The sequence below is a fragment of the Pezoporus wallicus genome, unplaced genomic scaffold (genome assembly GCF_028554395.1).
Source record: "Pezoporus wallicus isolate ANWC-B61680 ecotype Strahan unplaced genomic scaffold, APGP_CSIRO_Pwel_v1 scaffold_11491, whole genome shotgun sequence".
NCBI classification, from domain to species: domain Eukaryota; kingdom Metazoa; phylum Chordata; class Aves; order Psittaciformes; family Psittacidae; genus Pezoporus; species Pezoporus wallicus.
This window is the reverse complement of record NW_026642649.1, coordinates 4756505-4773138: the sequence shown is the minus strand read 5'-3', so window position 1 is coordinate 4773138 and position 16634 is coordinate 4756505. Positions and strand designations below refer to the sequence as shown.

The window sequence follows — 16634 nt, the reverse complement described above, 5'->3', positions numbered from 1 at the left end:
CATGCCATATAGCAATCATGTTAAGTGATCCTCCTTGTGGTAACTACTAAGAAAGCAAAATAAAGCAGCCAAGAAACTTCAGATAGCGTTCCAATGAACCTCAAGTGACTGGGGGGGGGGGAGGAATCCTCACTTTTGGGTTCTTATTTGTCCTTGACGTACAAGAAACTGAGCTAACTTGGTATCAGTATGTTAACTGAATTGATGAGGTTTTGGGGAAGAAGTTTATGTTCTAAGCAGCTTTACTTATTCATGCAACTTCTATAGTACTGAGATGTGAACTGCATATCATTTAAGGGTTTCTCTCCTAATGTGACTCTTGCATAGACGTTTTGATCTTAAGATATTCTTACTGTGAATAAAATGTAGCACTGCAGTGAAGCAAAGTCTTAATGGCTTTGTGACCTGAGGGCAACCATGGTTATAAAGGTAAAAAGATTAGGTCTTTGATCTTAGAGTGATGGGGTAATAAGGACTCATTAATAAAGCAGCACTTTGTTAGTAAAGAAGATGTGCGCTGGTGTCAGTGTAAATAAACCTCTAATAAACTGTACTTATTTAGGTTAAACTCTTGAAAGATACACTAGAAGCTTGGAAAAAGGAGGTAGAAAAGAAGCCACCTACCATGTCAATAGATGATGCTTATGAAGTCCTTAACCTTCCCAAAGGACAAGGCCAGTAAGTTGTTTTCAGCATTTAAAGTTGTATAGCTACATTTACATAAACTCTGTACACAGAACAAACTGATGAGCAAACATCAGAACTTAGCAACCAGTTAGTGGTATTGGTTATGTCTAGCACCTGCTCCTTTCACAGGGGAAGATTGCCTTATCTAAAAAGAATCAAGGCTTGAAAATCCAGCTCCAGCCTTCGAGAGAATACCTGTGAACATTCAGATAAACTGAAACTGGGGCAGGGGGGAAGTATTTTGAGCTCTGCTTCAGAGCATTCACTAAGCTATTTTACAGGACAAGCATTAGACTCAATCATAGTGAGCAAAGAATATGGCAGAACTTGAATACGTTCACAGTGAAACTTGGCTTCGCTAATCATGCTTCTTCACCCTGCCAAATGTTCTCGTTTTCTTGGTGATAATATCCTTGGGATTTGTTGCTTCCTATCTTGCCACTGGTTTCTCACTTCAGGCCTCTGGAAGAGGACTGACAGGACTTTGTATTCTTCCTTCCAGAGCAGTGCACTCACTACAAATCATGAACCTCTAAATTTACCATTCCATGTCAGCTGATAAAGCAGGATTTTTCCAACTGGAAGAGCTTTATAGTTTTCACTTACTTGCAGTTACTGTTAGTACTGCTGTCAAAATCCAGGCTTGTTTTTGTGTTTGATTGGGTTTTTTTGATGTTATTTAATGCAACGGGACTTGTTTTCTTGTAGGCATGATGAAAGCAAGATCAGGAAAGCTTATTTCAGGCTGGCACAAAAATACCACCCAGACAAGAATCCAGAAGGCAGGGTATGTATGACACAAATTGATGGTGTTAATAGACTGGGGGCAAATCAAGCTGGTTTGTGTACTAAGAATTCTGAAATGCCAACTTCAGTTTTCTTTCTCCCTTTTAAAAGCTATACCCTAGATGAGTACTAGAATACAGATTAATACCACAGAGGAGTAATTGAACTGGTGTCAGTCAAGGAATATTAGGTTTTCTACAGAAAACTGATGTAATCGGGTCAGACCCACATCTCAAAGCATCTGGTTTAGAGTTACGCAGGACCTAAATAAGCTAATTGCTCCCTTTCAAAGACAGACTGCATCCTCTGCCCATTCTTACAATTGATTAAACTGTACTTACTGCTTTTATCATAGTGGAATTGAATTCATTTTAGTCTCTTGCCTAGGGTGGAGTTTAGGAGACAAAAGAAAACTGATCTCTGCACCAGTGTTGTCTGAAGTATTTACTGAAGTGTAGTAAGGCATCAAAGCTAGTGTTGCAGTTAATAACCTGGAATGCTCTATTTTTACCTGCATCTAAAGGCTTGTAGTAATTTAGGGGGTTCTTGGCAACTGTTAAGACTATTCCTTTTTATTTGCAGGATATGTTTGAGAAAGTAAATAAAGCATACGAGTTTCTGTGCACAAAGTCTGCCAAGGTGATAGATGGGCCAGATCCAGAAAATATAATTTTGATCTTGAAAACTCAAAGCATCCTCTTCAACAGGCATAAGGAAGGTAAGCATACTGCCTCAGGAGAATGTTTGAGGTTCATTTCTTTAGTGGCCGTTGTGGGTAGTTTTAATCTCCTCTCTTCTTGAGTCTGTTTTGTTGATCTGGTTTCTGTCTTGCTGCAGCATTACGTAGCTATGGTAAAGGGCTTCAAAACAGGGGTTTTGCTTCCATGAAGGAAATAGATCTGAAGTAAAATTTACTTCAAAAAAAGCATGAAGTGCGTTCTGAAACACTCTGCTCCAATAGTAATCAGTTTGACTCTTCCTCCTTGTATAACTTAGGTTTACATTCTGTCTGTGCAGAAAAGTCCTCACTCGGTCACCCAGATGGCAGATTCTGGGTATAAATGAGATTACACTCATGTGGCTATGAAAAATGAGACAGTCTTGCAGGAATTGACTACTGTTAGAGCCCTGTGGTGATTGTGCTGCAGCAGTACCTCTTTCACAACCCAGCTAGGAAAGAGGGATAACTGGAGTACCCTAACCCTCTACCTGTAGCTCTAGATAGACTACCTGGCTGGCAGCTGCTGGAGTGTCCAAGTCTTGCAGAGTTGCAGTATTGTGCTGCATAAGTGGTGAGCTAAGACCCTCGTATGCAGTCATAGGTCTGTCAGTTGTGTGGAGGCAGTGACATTGATGTGGACTTGCATAGTTGTTCTTTAGCACCGCTGAACCTTAAAGGAATAAAAACCAGAATCATTTAAAACATGTCAAAATGGAAAGGCCCTTATAGGCTTATTGTTGAACAGTCCTGGCCTCTGACAGAATAAGCTATACTTGTGTTTCTCTGGAGACAGACAAGCATCATTTGAGAGGCTCTGAGCTTGGGGCTTTGCTGAGATGGAGATAAGTCTGTCTAATCTTAAATGAGTTCTTTCAGCTTCTCTCATTGAACAGTCTTACATGACCAAGGAGTTGGGTTATGTGGACTGCTTAGTCATGCTTCAGTTTTCCCAAGTGTTTGCTTTCTTTACCATTCTATAGTCATTCTATATCTGACACATCTGCTGCTTATAATTATGCAGTGGTTTAATTTGCTTTTGTGTAACCTTTGACTTTTTTTTCCTCTTTCAGAGTTAAAACCTTACAAGTATGCAGGCTATCCTATGCTGATAAAGACTATTAACATAGAAACATCAGATGACCTTTTGTTTTCCAAAGAATCTCCTCTGTTGCCCGCTGCTACAGAACTTGCTTTTCATACTGTCAATTGCTCAGCGTTAAATGCAGAGGAACTGAGAAGAGAAAATGGAATTGAGGTAACTGGAAAGAAACTTACTGAAATGAATTCTTTTAGTCTATAACTTTCCACAGTCCTCAATGCGTAAGACATGAGATGCAACTGAAAATCGCTTTTGGTCTTGCTGAGACACTTCTCAGTTCTTACTGTCCCTTTTTCTGGATGCAGTAGGAGAAGCCTCCCTTTCTGGATGTAGGCTTGTCTGTTGAACTGTGGATAACCAAACTACAAGTGATGTTTCTCTGCTTCTGTACAAAACTCTGCGGAGAGCTTCTGTGTTCTGTATGTGAAAGAACAGATGAACAAATCACTTGAGCAGAAGGGCTTTCCCCACTGCACACAGTACAATCATTTAGGTTGGGAAAGACCTTTAAGATCATCAGATCCAGCTGCTAACATAACGCTGCCAGGTCTCACTAAACCATGTCCCTACAGGTCTTCTAAATACCCCAGGGATGGTGACTTAACCACTGCCCTGGGCAGCCTGTTCTAATGCTAGACAAGCCTTTCTGGGAAGGAATTGTTCCTCAGCTCCATCTAAACCTGCCCTGGTGCAGCTTGAGGCCGTTTCCTCTTGTCCTGTCCCTTGCTCCTTGGGAGCAGAGACCGACCTCACCTCACTACAACCTCCTGTCAGGCAGTTGTAGGGAGCGATCAGGTCCCCCTGAGCCTTCTCTTCTCCACACTGAACCCCCCAGGTCCCTCAGCCGTTCCCCATCACACTTGTGCTCCAGGCCCTGCACCAGCTCCATTGCCCTTCTCTGCCCCCCCTCCAGCCCCTCAATGTCTCTCTTGGAGTGAGGGGCCCACAACTGAACCCAGGATTCGAGGTGCAGCCTCACCAGTGCCCAGCACAGGGGCACAATCCCTGCCCTGGCCCTGCTGCCGCACTGGTGCTGATCCAGGCCAGGATGCTGGTGGCTTCTTGGCTGCCTGGGCACAACCTGCTCATGTTCAGCTCCATCAGTCAGCACCCCCAGGGCCTTTTCCATGAGCAGTTTCCAGCCACTCTGCCCCAGGCCTGGAGCATTGCTGGGGTTTGTTATGGCCCAAGTGCAGGACCTGGCACTGGGCCTTGCTGAACCTCATGACTGGCTTCAGCCCATCAATCCAGCCTGTCCTGATTCCTCTCTAGTGCTTTTCTACCCCTCAGCAGATCTTTACTCCTGCCCAGCTTGGTGTCATCTGCAAACTTCGTGAGGTATGAGCTCACATGTGAGAATGCTACCAACTCTAAAGCACCAAAGGCTAATACCAGCTCTTGCAAGGAATTTCTTCTCTAATAACTATTGGAGCAAGCAGTAGATTTTGTCCAATGTTTTCCTTCAGCCATTAAAAATGGGTTTACCAGCTAATGTTGTATTTCTGCCAGCCTTTATCAGTTTTTGTTGTGACTGAATTTATGCATCATCCAATCCTCACAGGTATTGCAAGAAGCATTTAATCGTTGTGTAGCAGTCCTGACTCATTCTAGTAAACCAGACGATATGTCTGTACAGGTAAGTCACAGCAGTTTTAACTGATGGCAGTAGCTTCTCCAAAGACAGTTCAAATAGAAGCATAGAATCACAGACTGGTTTGGGTTGGAAAGGACCTTAAGATCATCAGGTTTCAACCCCCCTGCTATGGGCAGGGACACCTCACGCTAGATCATGTCACCCAAGGCTCTGTCCAACCTGGCCTTGAACACTGCCAAGGATGGAGCATTTACCATTATAATAATATATGCACATATAATAAAATATGATATTATAGAAGTGTGTATATATATATAAAAATATTAAATATCAATGTAGTATTAAATACATTAAAAATAGGATTGTAAACGTGTTTCCCCTCCACTTGGAACCAATAAAATACTGCTTTTTGTAGGTATGTGGCTATGTTAGTAAGTGTTACAGTGTGGCAGCTCAGTTTGAGGAGTGCAGAGAGAAGATTACAGAAAAGCCTAACATCATTAAGGACCTCTGTAGACTACTGTATTATGGCAAGGTAAGAGCTCCTTTTCTTTGTGTAAATGGGTATTTAGCTGTTAAATGTTACGGGGAATGTTCTGCTTTTAAGGGAGATAGGGCAATTTTAGAGACTGTTTAAATCCTTCTGTAAGATCCCTGCTAATCATTATGGGATAGAGAAGTCTGCTGCTTTGTTCTCAATGCTTATAGTTGAATCCATTTAGTACACTTAAAATACAATCACTGTAAGGATTCAGTTACTTTTGCTCTTTAACTGACATGTCTAGCTCACTGGTTTACTAAATCAGCAGATAAAGAACTAGAGCTAGATGTTATATAAGCAGACTCCTAAATCGTCATACACTGGAAATGGTATACAAGAAGTTTCTCTTCAGAACTCGCCTCATGTTATATAAATGTTGGGATTTGTCTGTATTAAGAAAGGAAAACTTGTCTTTGTGCTTCTCATATGAGGTATGTGAAAACATAAGACTATAGAAAACACAAGACTAAAATCAGACTATAGTATTGACTGTAGATGCTTGTGTGTTCCTTAGTCCCTGCAGAGCAAACGTATTGGCACAAAAACCTCACCTGGGAATCTCTGTCACCTTCTTGAACTGTTTTCCCACCAGTTGTTCAGGGTTCCTTTATAATCATATGAAATATCTATTCAAGTACTATTCCTTTGAAGGATGCTGACTCCTTAGTCATGGTTTGGGCTACTGGACACTGAACTTGACCACAGATGGTGTTCAGTCTACTTCAGATTTCATCTTTGTGCTGTTTAGATAGTATTCTAGAATGAGCAAGTTTTGACTTTAAGTATTTGGTAATGAAGCCAGCTGGCTTGCTTTGGTCACAGGGACTAAGGCAAGTTTCTTTTCCCTCCCTCAGAATATACCACGAGTAGCTGCTTTGGGAGTAGAGTGTGTGAGCTCCTTTGCCTTAGACTACTGGCTGCAAACACACTTATTCCAAGCTGGAGTTCTCTGGTACTTACTGGGTTACCTCTTCAACTACGACTATACACTAGAAGAGAGTGGTATTCAGAAAAGTGAAGATTCAAATCACCAGGTAATGTTAACAAGGTGAATGCTTTCAGGCACCAAGAGTTGTTGCTTGCATCTCCTGGTAACAAACCAAGTGTTCTCAAATACTTGTGAGAGTCCTTGAATTACATGAACAATAACAGAAGAGTTTTGGAAGGAGACCTTTATGTAGCAGTGTAATGCTGGGGTTTGGGGTTTTTTTTGAGTAGCTTATGTTTTGAGTTCAAATGTTAAAGCTGCCAAACCCTGGAGTTTCTGGTAGACTTAATGCAAGAGATTTTTTACCTACAAGGAACAGTAAAAAAGTACATTTCTGCAATCAGAAGAAGTAGTTTTGTTTGGTTGGGGGTTTTTTTTGCCTCTTGAAGCTCAACTGAAGGTGCTCTCTATTGATAACCATGAAGTTATCCGAAATATCTACTTTAGGACTGTATTGTCCCTTTGCCCCACAGCTGTGAAAGTAGCTTCACACTTCATTTCCTTGAATGGTGAGCCTCTATGGCATTTCATCCTCAGCTACTGGATGAGATGAGCTTTGAACAGTGTGGAGTTATTACCTCTTTGTATCACTGTCATAGAAGGCTTGTTATGCTGGTATTTGATTATGCTAGTAAGAACTGTGGACTGGTCAGCAGCTATTACACTAAATAGCTCTTGTAGTTTTCAGCTCATCTTGGTGCCCCGGTTTTTCTTACTTATCAGTGCTCATGTCAGTTATTATTGCACCCAACACAGTGATTATATGTGCTGTTCTGCAGCACCTAGTGCTTTATTAGACATCAGTACATAATTAGTGGTGCAGGCAAATTGAGGATACCAGTTGTTTGCTCTGGTGTAGAAATGTTGGACAACTCTTTCTGGCTATTCTGACGTTTCTCCAGTGAGCTCTAAGGTTTTTTAACTCTGTATTTTTCAGGAGGTAGCAAATAGCCTTGCTAAGCTCAGTCTCCTGGCCCTGAGTCGCCTTGGAGGCTATCTGTCTGAAGAACAAGCTACGCCTGAAAACCCAACGATCAGGAAAAGCTTGGCTGGAATGCTGACACCCTACATTGCAAGGAAGCTCTCTGTGGTCAGTCCTACTGAGGTAAGCATCTGTTGGCCAAAACTTACCTTAGTGATTCATGAAAGGAATACCTGCTCACTTCTAAAACACTCTCTTAGACCAACCAAAACTCTCTTAGACCAACTTGATACAGAGAATAGCGGTGCAATTTGGTTTTCTTTGCATTTGGAGTAACTGCAAGGAAAAGAAGTTGGTTTAGCCTCAAACACAATGGGCAGGAACAGTACCCTGTAGGATAATATTTGCAAAACAAATATGGGAACAAAAGTTAATTGTTCAAGGCTTAAGGATATAATGATGATAGAGAGCAAACACTAAACACAGAATCATAGAATCATAGAATCGTTAGGGTTGGAAAGGACCTTAAGATCATCCAGTTCCAACCCCCCTGCCGTGGGCAGGGACACCTTACGCTAAATCATATCACCCAAGGCCTTGTCCAACCTGGTCTTGAACACCGCCAGGGATGGAGCATTCACAACCTCCCTGGGCAACCCATTCCAGTGCCTCACCACACTCACAGGAAAGAATTTCCTTCTTATATCCAACCTAAACTCCCCCTGTTTAAGTTTTAACCCGTTACCCCTTGTCCTGTCACTACAGTCTCTAATGAAGAATCCCTCTCCAGCATCCCTATAGGCCCCCTTCAGATCTCTCTTCACAAGTGGTACCAAGGAAGTCATCTACAAAGAGATACTTTATAGTTGCTGCTCACTATCAAAAGTAAAAGGGCAGTTGAACTAAGCATGGCTCCAAGCAGCATAAAGAAAAATGAAAATGTACATTGTGCTGTACCAAATAACTTACAAATACTGTTTTTCTAGTATGTGATTAACTAGTATCATGAAACACGCTGATTATTGTGCATAGTGATTGAAAAGTGTTTGTAAATGCATTACATCACATCAGTTCCTTATTTCTTAGACTCTGAAGATGCTTAACAGTAACACAGAGAACCCCTACTTAATCTGGAACAATGGGACAAGAGCTGAACTAGTTGAGTTTTTGGAATCTCAACAAGAAAGCATGATTAAGAAAGTAAGATACTCTGTATTTCAAATCCCACTACTGTCTGTTTAAACCTGTTTCATGTTTTGGTGCGTCCACTTGTAATGCAGTGGTATAGTTAATACAAGTGTTCGTTGTTGTCTATGCCTAAGTCACTTTCTTCATTTAGGAGTCTTAAAATCTAAGAGTTTGTGTATTTATTTCTTGTAATGTTTCAATGAGAGCTTGTGATTTTGCTAAATCTGTAAGTTTTCTGTTCAGATATTTTCTATTTTGTTATTGAGTTATAACTCAATAAGATTGTTTTCTATCTGAACTTGTGTTGCTTCTCTCTGCTTAAAGGGTGATTGTGACAAGAGCTATGGATCTGACTTTGTCTTCAGTGACCATGCAAAGGAACTTATTGTGGGAGAGATTTTTGTTAGAGTCTACAATGAGGTCCCTACCTTCCAACTAGAGGTGAGATGTAGCTAAAACCTTCCTGCTGAAAAAAGTCTTTGGAATGCTACTTCTTCCTCTTTATCTATCTGTCAGTACAAACAGACTGGAGAAAAACAAAGGCTTATGGCAGCTTCCTTCAATGGGATGAGCATGTTATGGAATATCTCTGTTGGAGCAGATAAAATTAAACAAGTCCAAATTTGTCATAAAACGTGCTGCTTTGGGTGTCTTAATGCCTGTTCTCTGACAGCTTGGACTGCAGATACTCGGATTGATTCAGTACTTGCAGGAGGTGGTGATTCTGCCTCATGGCTTTGCTGTCTACATATATATATAGACAAACACACACCTTAAGAGTGCTGTTGAAGTAGCAGCAGCTTTGTAAGGGTGTGTTTAGACTGAAATAGGGTTGATATGCTCCAGATACTATAGTGATCGTAGTAGCAAAGTGTTTCCTGGCTGCTTGTCTGGAAGAAAGGGATTTGTGAAATGTAGGCCAAGTTACTTGGGTGCACTTTCTTCCAGTGTGAACACTGTTGCATCACACAGCTAAAAATGCTCTCATCTCTAATTTAAAGCTTCCTAAAGCATTTGCTGCAAGCCTCTTGGATTACATAGGCTCACAAGCACAGTACCTTCATACGCTAATGGCAATAACCCAGACGGGGAAAGTCGAGTCCAATCAACATGGAGATCGGTTACGGAGAGTTGAGATGGCCCTGGAGGCTCTGAGAAACGTGATAAAACACAACCCAGGTAGGCTTAAAACTGAACTTCCCTGGTAGCTTTCTTGTGGACAACCTTCAAAATGCAGAGCTCTGTAGTCTTTATCTTCCAGCCAGAAGCAAGCTTGTTTTGCTGGCTGACAGACTAGCACTTTGATAAGCCATACAGGCTTTTCCTCTCTGCCCAGAGAACACTATCAGTAGATGGATTAGTTTTGTGTGAAATCCAAGCCTTATCTGTTTTCTTTTCTGAAACACTGGGGTTTAATTCTAGCCTGCTTTTGCCAGGAAGACTTAAACCTTTTGGATACAACTTTTTGTAGTCCTTCGAAGAATCTTTAGCTGATTTTTAAACTTCCTTGCTTCAGGAAGAACCTCCTTGAGCTGAGTACTGCCTACTGGTAAAACCTAAAAACGTGTCAGGGCTTTATGAAAGCAGGAAAAGATGTTCTTGAGAGTAGGCAGCTAATACCAGCGAAGGTTAATGAACAGGTATCAATGTACAGACTTAAAGCCTGAGACACGATTAGGATGTTTTCCTACTGTACTATGTTAGTTCTAAAAGCAAATCATGTTACTATCATGGCTTCTAATAATAGCTGGCTAAGTTGTTCTCTGAATGGATTCTCTGTATTTGGTAATTATAAGCCTGAAGGCAGCAGATAGCAACCCTGCTCTGAGCTGGGAAAATCAGAAAGGGAGGTGTATTTGAACACAAGAAGTACTGATGATTGATGATAACTTGTAAGAATGCAAGTAACTAGGGAGTCTGAGAACTAGCTTTAAAGGGAGGAAGTATCCTCTGCTTTTGAAACACTGTTGAAGTGTGACCTTGTAGAAGCTGCATTAATAGACAGTGTCAGCATTTAGATCTTCTAACTACTGTGGCAGACTATATACACACGTGCATTCTTTAACACCTCTGTAAAGTGAAATGTGGTCTTGGGACAGCCTTCAGTAAATGCCTTGGCTAACATGAGGAGAATAACTTCCTTGGTCTCTTGCAGGTTCTGAGTGTGAATGCATAGGTCACTTTAAGTTGATATTCTCCCTTCTGCGTGTTCATGGAGCTGGCCAGGTGCAGCAGTTGGCTCTGGAGGTAAAAACCCAAACCAACCAACCAGACAAACAACCACAAATCCCCTTGTCTGGATGCTGTACAGAATCAGCATAAACAAAACTGACTGGGTAACTGTTAGTTACCTAAAAAGGATCAAGATTGGGGTTCCAAGGTGTCAGTTCCTCCTTGGAGGAATAAGTGACAGTTTCTTGCCTCTGTCCTTGCTCCCATCTGAGGTGAGAAGACAATTTGGTGATGGGAATAAGCATTATAGATACTAGCTGTGTTGGCCAGGGAGGTGATTGGTTTCCTACACTGCATTTTCTGGGCAGTGTCTTAACAGCTGGAGTATAATCAAGTGCTGTTTGTGGTCTTTTACAGGTGGTGAACATAGTGACAAGTAACCAAGAATGTGTTAACAACATTGCTGAGGCAATGGTTCTTGCGAACTTACTGGCACTCCTGCATTCCTTACCTTCAAGTATGTACTATAGAATCCTTAAGTGTTGCAAGGCAAAGAGTTTCCAACTCAAATCAGTTAGAATGCAGCTGGTTGAGCTTACTACTGAGATTTAGGCTAAAACAGCATTTCAGTAACCTGTTTGTTGTCTTAAATGTGTGAGCTGAAGCATATGCATTGCAAGTGTTTGAAGTGTGTGGTATTTACTGACTAAGGAACTGAGGTATTCCAATTGAGGTAGATTAAGAGTTGTGCCACTCTAGAATGTACAATAGGACATTCCTTAACTGAGTTTAACCAGAAATCTCTAAGCTTGAAATTATCACAAGCTTAACTGTGGTTTCGATACAGCTTTCTGTTAAGATTCGTTCAGTTCCTCTTTGTGCCATAAAGACTATTAACTAATCAAAGTTCTTGATGCTTTTGGTTTTGACAGGTCGGCAGCTCGTCCTTGAGACTTTGTATGCTTTGACATCTAGCACAAAAATAATCAAAGAGGCCATGGCAAAAGGTACAGTGCTCACTGAAAGCAAATGGTTCTGCAGCACAGGACTTAAAGTAAATACAGCGGTCAAATCCTCCTCTTCCCTTTAGAACAATCAATGTGGAATTGGTGAATACATACTACTTGTGACCAGCAGAAAACTTGACTGTTTTCCCATCTCTTTGTACAGGTGCTTTAATCTACTTACTAGATATGTTTTGCAACTCAACTCACCCGCAGGTTCGAGCCCAAACAGCAGAGCTCTTTGCCAAAATGACTGCAGATAAACTGGTGGGTCCAAAGGTAAGGATCTTAAGAGGTCTTGTTGGAACTCTTGTCCTGATATTACCTGCCTTGCTGTAAAGACAGAACGAAAGAGTAAAACCTGTTCTGTGACTGAAACATTCATGTGAAGAGCAATGTGGCTTTTTCAGAAGGGTGAGCAGACTTCTAGCAGCAGTTGTATTTACTGTACTTGCTCTACGCAGCTTGGTTTTTAGTTGTAATGACTTTAGGTCCCCAGATTTGAGACCCGTCACCAGTGTGAGGCTAGCGCTATTTAAAACGATAGCACTGTTGTTTGGTGCCGTTGTGTTCTAGCAGTTGGCATGACAGTACTACAGATACTTGGACCTCCTGGAGTTCTCTGTTCTGTCAGTTAGTGTGTCTCACAGTGTACAAAATGTCAATTCTGTTCATCGCTTCTAGGTTAGAATTACACTGATGAAGTTTTTACCTGGAGTCTTCATGGATGCCATGAGAGACAACCCTGAAGCTGCCGTTCATATCTTTGAGGGAACTCATGAAAATCCCGAGTTAATCTGGAACGACAACTCCAGGGAGAAAGTATCAACAACAGTTCGAGAAATGATGCTTGAGTATGTGGAGACCTACTAACTCTTTCCTTAACTGAGGCTCTTTTGGTGGCAGTAAACCAGAGTTGCTATAGAACTGTCAGACAGTTCTGCCTGTAAAAGGCAGACTTCAGTGAGAAGGAACTTGTTCACTGTATATTGTAGCTGTTACTCAGTGATGCAAAGTGCAGCTTATGCACAGTCCAGGTGTTTGCTCACTGCTGTAAGATTTGGAAGGGGGATTACAGTGAGGAGAAAACGGGGTCAAAAAGTGGAACTCCTTCACAACAAGAGGGGCAGACTGAGGTGTCAAGCAGGAAAAACTGCTTCTTTCACTGCTTGTTTAAATGTACTTTCTTTTTGAAGGCACTTTAAACTTCAGAGGGACAACCCTGACACTAACTGGAAGGTAAGAGGACACCGTTTCTGCTTTGAGTGCATCCAGGGAGACTTTAAGCCAGCTGATAGTATCTGCATGTATGTAACTCTCTGGCAGGCTTTTGTCTTAAAGTACCAAGAGGAACTTAACTTCTGTGCTAACATAACTGTTTTAATGTTGAATTGATGCTTTCGTTGTTTCTGGTACCATGAAATCAGACACTGCATTGGCAGTGGTTTTGCCAGTAATAGCCTGAATTTTCTGACAGTTCAGGTCATTCTAAAACTCACCAAAAGTCAGCAGCAAAGGAGAATATGGATTTGTTGGGTAAAGTCCTGTCACTGGTTATATTGCTGCAGTAAACTTGCTCTTGGTGAATGTTCAGGAGGCCACTGAGTCTCCAAAATCACTGTCTGTTCTATCATGTCGGGTACATCAGTGAGATGTTTCAGTCTGTAGTTATTTCCCAGGGTCTGTGAAAGGCCTGGTATGACTTCCTGCCAACAGTTCAACATGAAAACAACTGAACACATGCAAGGATGGCTGTTTAGATGCAGGTGGAAACTGGAAGCTTTGATAGTTGATGGTGAGAAGCCATCCCTTGAGGTGTACAAGGAAGAAGGGAAAGGGCTGTTTTATCAGTCTTGTTGCTGGTGTTTCTCTTGAACTAGGATAGATGTAGATTCAGTTACCTGCGTTCTTTGAAAGCTCCACTGTAGCAGTACTGCCTGCACTGTTCTCTTGCTTCTTTACCTAGTGCTCCTTCAAGATGAAGTGTTCCTTGGTTTTGAAGAATACATTTAGTTCAGTGGCCCTCACCCCCAGAGCCGTGATGTTAAAGGAACAATGTCAGCTCTCACAAATGCCCTTGCCAATAACTCTGCTTTCCAATCAACAGCTTCCTGAAGACTTTGCTGTGGTGTATGGTGAGGCAGAAGGTGAACTTTCAGTGGGGGGAGTCTTCCTAAGGATTTTTATTGCCCAGCCGGCCTGGGTTTTGCGGAAACCAAGAGAATTTCTCATTGCACTGTTGGAAAAGTTTACTGAACTGCTGGAGAAGAATAACCCCCATGTAAGATGGATTTTCTGATTCTGCTCTTTGGATTTCTTTAGCAGTTTTAAGCTTTTAGTCTTTTAGTATCTGAGTAACTTGGATTCTTGCACTTTCTTACATGATGCTTTTTGGTCTCTTTTCTGGCTCTCTATAAAAGCATGTAGATGTATTTAGGTGACTTCTGAGCATGAGTCAGTGCATTTAAAGTCCCTGAAGGCATAGAACTAGCTTCAGTAGGTCTTAGAGGCTTATTCTGTGATAAAGATGAGGCTTAACTAATAAAGTGTCTTAAATTATCCCATGACTCACCAACCTAAGCAAATAGCACTTGTTCTATCCTGCTTGGAAGTTTTCAACTCTTGACACTTCTCGTGTCCTTCTGCAACACTGGTTTCCCATTCTGGTGTAAACTGTGACCTACACCAGGCTGACATCTAACAGTCAGTGGAATGCAGTAGAACGAATGTGTTACAGTTTGAATAAGAACAATGTTCAAGTCTAACTTAATGATATTACTAAAAACTGTGTTTTAAATGCTGTCCAGATGTATCCTTAGTATCGCAGGGAGGGAGTGAACTTGCACATTGAATGTAATGGTCATCTTTGGATGTGGCAGCACTTTGTATAGGCATGCAGAATACAGCAAGCGAAGCCTTTAAGGATTCAGGTGGTCAGCCTAAACATCCGCTTCCAGCAAGCACGTTGGCGTGTGTGCTGCTGTGCACACAGAGGCTGCAGCTGGACACTGGCTTCTCTAGCCACTGGAAATAGTGCTTAGGATTTGTTGTGTGATGTGTGTTCATGAAACTAGTGAATGTCTGTCACTACTGGAGCTGATCATGTTCTGAACTTCTTGTTTTAGCGATTTCAGAGTAAAGTGATGTGATAAAAGCATCAGAGGAAAACAAATGTGTGATGCAGAGCAAGTGAGGAGCATTGCTGTGATGGTGTGATACGTGAGGCTTTGCTGAGTTACACTTTGTGCTTGTCTTCTGCAGGGGGAAACTTTAGAAACCATTACCACAGCAACTGTGTGCCTGTTCAGTGCCCAGCCTCAGCTGGCTGATCAAGTTCCTCCACTTGGTCATCTTCACAAGATAATCCAAGCTATGAATCACAAGAACAACGCCATTCCTAAAAGTGCCATTCGTGTGGTGCACATACTGTCTGACAATGAGGTGAGGAATCCTCTGAGTGCTCAAGGGGAGAGAAAAGCATCACTGGAGTTATTGCTATTGTTTAGCACTGTTCCTTGAAGGGCCTTACTGTAATGATAAATACTGTGCCAGATGAGCAGGGACTTGCAGCTAATTGATGGGGAGTTGATAAATTAAATACACTGAGAAACTGATGGCCTTGGCTGCCCATATCTGCCATACTCATCAAGCTTACTCTGGATGTTTCTGTCTCTCTGTAGCTTTGTGTTCGAGCAATGGCATCACTAGAGACCATCAGCCCTCTCATGAATGGGATGAAAAAGAGATCAGATATAGTTGGTGTAGCCTGTGAAGCACTTAATCGAATGTTTCAGAAGGAACAAAATGACTTGGTGGCCCAAGTAAGTAGTACATTGTCAGACTGTAAAATATGTGGTTACATTTGGGTATCTAAACTGTTCATAAGAACAGGACGACTGTTCAACTTCAGTATGCAGGAGGCTTCCCAGAAGCCATCTATCTAGCGTGCTTTTCATGTTGGAGAAGTTGGAAGTCAGTCCTCTCTCCAAAATGCAGACCTGTTCAAGGTCTTACCCTAGCAGTGAACCTTACTGCGTAAGAATAGTGTTGGCTTGTGTCTGCTGAGAAAGCAGAACAGAGGAATGCCAACTAATTCAACTGAGCTTAGAGCTAGACATAGAACTGCTGGACAGTACCTCTGCTTTCTCCTGTACATACTTAGTAATAGCTCTTGGCACTCGTGGTTCACACTAACACAGTAATGTAAAACCTCTGTATGGAACTTCCTAGCCTATGTTAAGACAACTCCTTTGGGTATGTGTGCAGGCTCTGAAGGCAGATTTGGTCCCCTACCTTCTAAAGCTGCTTGAAGGGGTTGGTCTCGAGAACCTGGAAAGCCCAGCTGCAACAAAAGCTCAGATTGTTAAAACTCTGAAGTCCATGTCTCGCAGCCTGCAGTATGGAGAGCAGGTGAGTACTGACCAGTCCTTCACTGGGCATCAAACTCAGCATCTCTTGTTTCATCATCTGTCTCTCATGTGCATCATTCCACCTAAAACATTAACGTCATGAAACTACGGAATCATTATGGGTTGGAAGGTCTCCATCTCTGGTGAAGAAGTCATTGGTTTGATTCCTGTGAGGATTGCCAATAAAAGACAACTCCCAAGCAACTGCAGCAGTGTTAGGGATTTATACTGAAGCAAGTAAAATCTGTCCCAGTAACTGTGCTAGTTCTTGGTGCCTTTCTCTTACCCTTGTGTTGAAAGCTTTATCAGTAGAAGGGAAAGTGGGGATGGGTTTTTCCTCCAGGCTGTCCCTATCTTGCTGTAGTACAGGAAACATCTTGTTGTAGGTCAGCTCTAGATTCATGGCGAGTGGCTGCTTGCAGGGTTTGCTTTTCCTTGTCACCTGAACTGGGGAATGGGGAAGAAAGTCAAGCAACTAAATGACTTCACATAATGCAGGAGGCTCATGAAGTTCAGCTGCACA

General features: G+C 42.0%; 1 protein-coding gene across 4 annotated transcripts in view; it reads left to right on the top strand.

Annotated features, from left to right (window-relative positions):
* DNAJC13 (DnaJ heat shock protein family (Hsp40) member C13) overlaps positions 1 to 16634 on the top strand; it is a 55082-nt gene that overhangs the window by 34105 nt on the left and 4343 nt on the right. For all 4 annotated transcript variants that reach the window (XR_008975137.1, XM_057431314.1, XM_057431313.1 and 1 more), the window contains 21 exons: positions 563 to 678; positions 1396 to 1474; positions 2056 to 2191; positions 3265 to 3449; positions 4855 to 4929; positions 5303 to 5422; positions 6283 to 6462; positions 7354 to 7521; positions 8425 to 8538; positions 8851 to 8967; positions 9528 to 9705; positions 10682 to 10773; positions 11116 to 11215; positions 11631 to 11705; positions 11869 to 11981; positions 12387 to 12556; positions 12899 to 12941; positions 13810 to 13983; positions 14964 to 15143; positions 15383 to 15523; positions 15969 to 16112. Coding sequence is in view for 3 of the 4 variants with exons in the window: in XM_057431314.1 (XP_057287297.1) it covers positions 563 to 678; positions 1396 to 1474; positions 2056 to 2191; positions 3265 to 3449; positions 4855 to 4929; positions 5303 to 5422; positions 6283 to 6462; positions 7354 to 7521; positions 8425 to 8538; positions 8851 to 8967; positions 9528 to 9705; positions 10682 to 10773; positions 11116 to 11215; positions 11631 to 11705; positions 11869 to 11981; positions 12387 to 12556; positions 12899 to 12941; positions 13810 to 13983; positions 14964 to 15143; positions 15383 to 15523; positions 15969 to 16112 (2700 nt within the window). In the remaining variant the exon portion in view is untranslated. The remainder of the gene's footprint in view (positions 1 to 562; positions 679 to 1395; positions 1475 to 2055; positions 2192 to 3264; positions 3450 to 4854; positions 4930 to 5302; positions 5423 to 6282; positions 6463 to 7353; positions 7522 to 8424; positions 8539 to 8850; positions 8968 to 9527; positions 9706 to 10681; positions 10774 to 11115; positions 11216 to 11630; positions 11706 to 11868; positions 11982 to 12386; positions 12557 to 12898; positions 12942 to 13809; positions 13984 to 14963; positions 15144 to 15382; positions 15524 to 15968; positions 16113 to 16634) is intronic.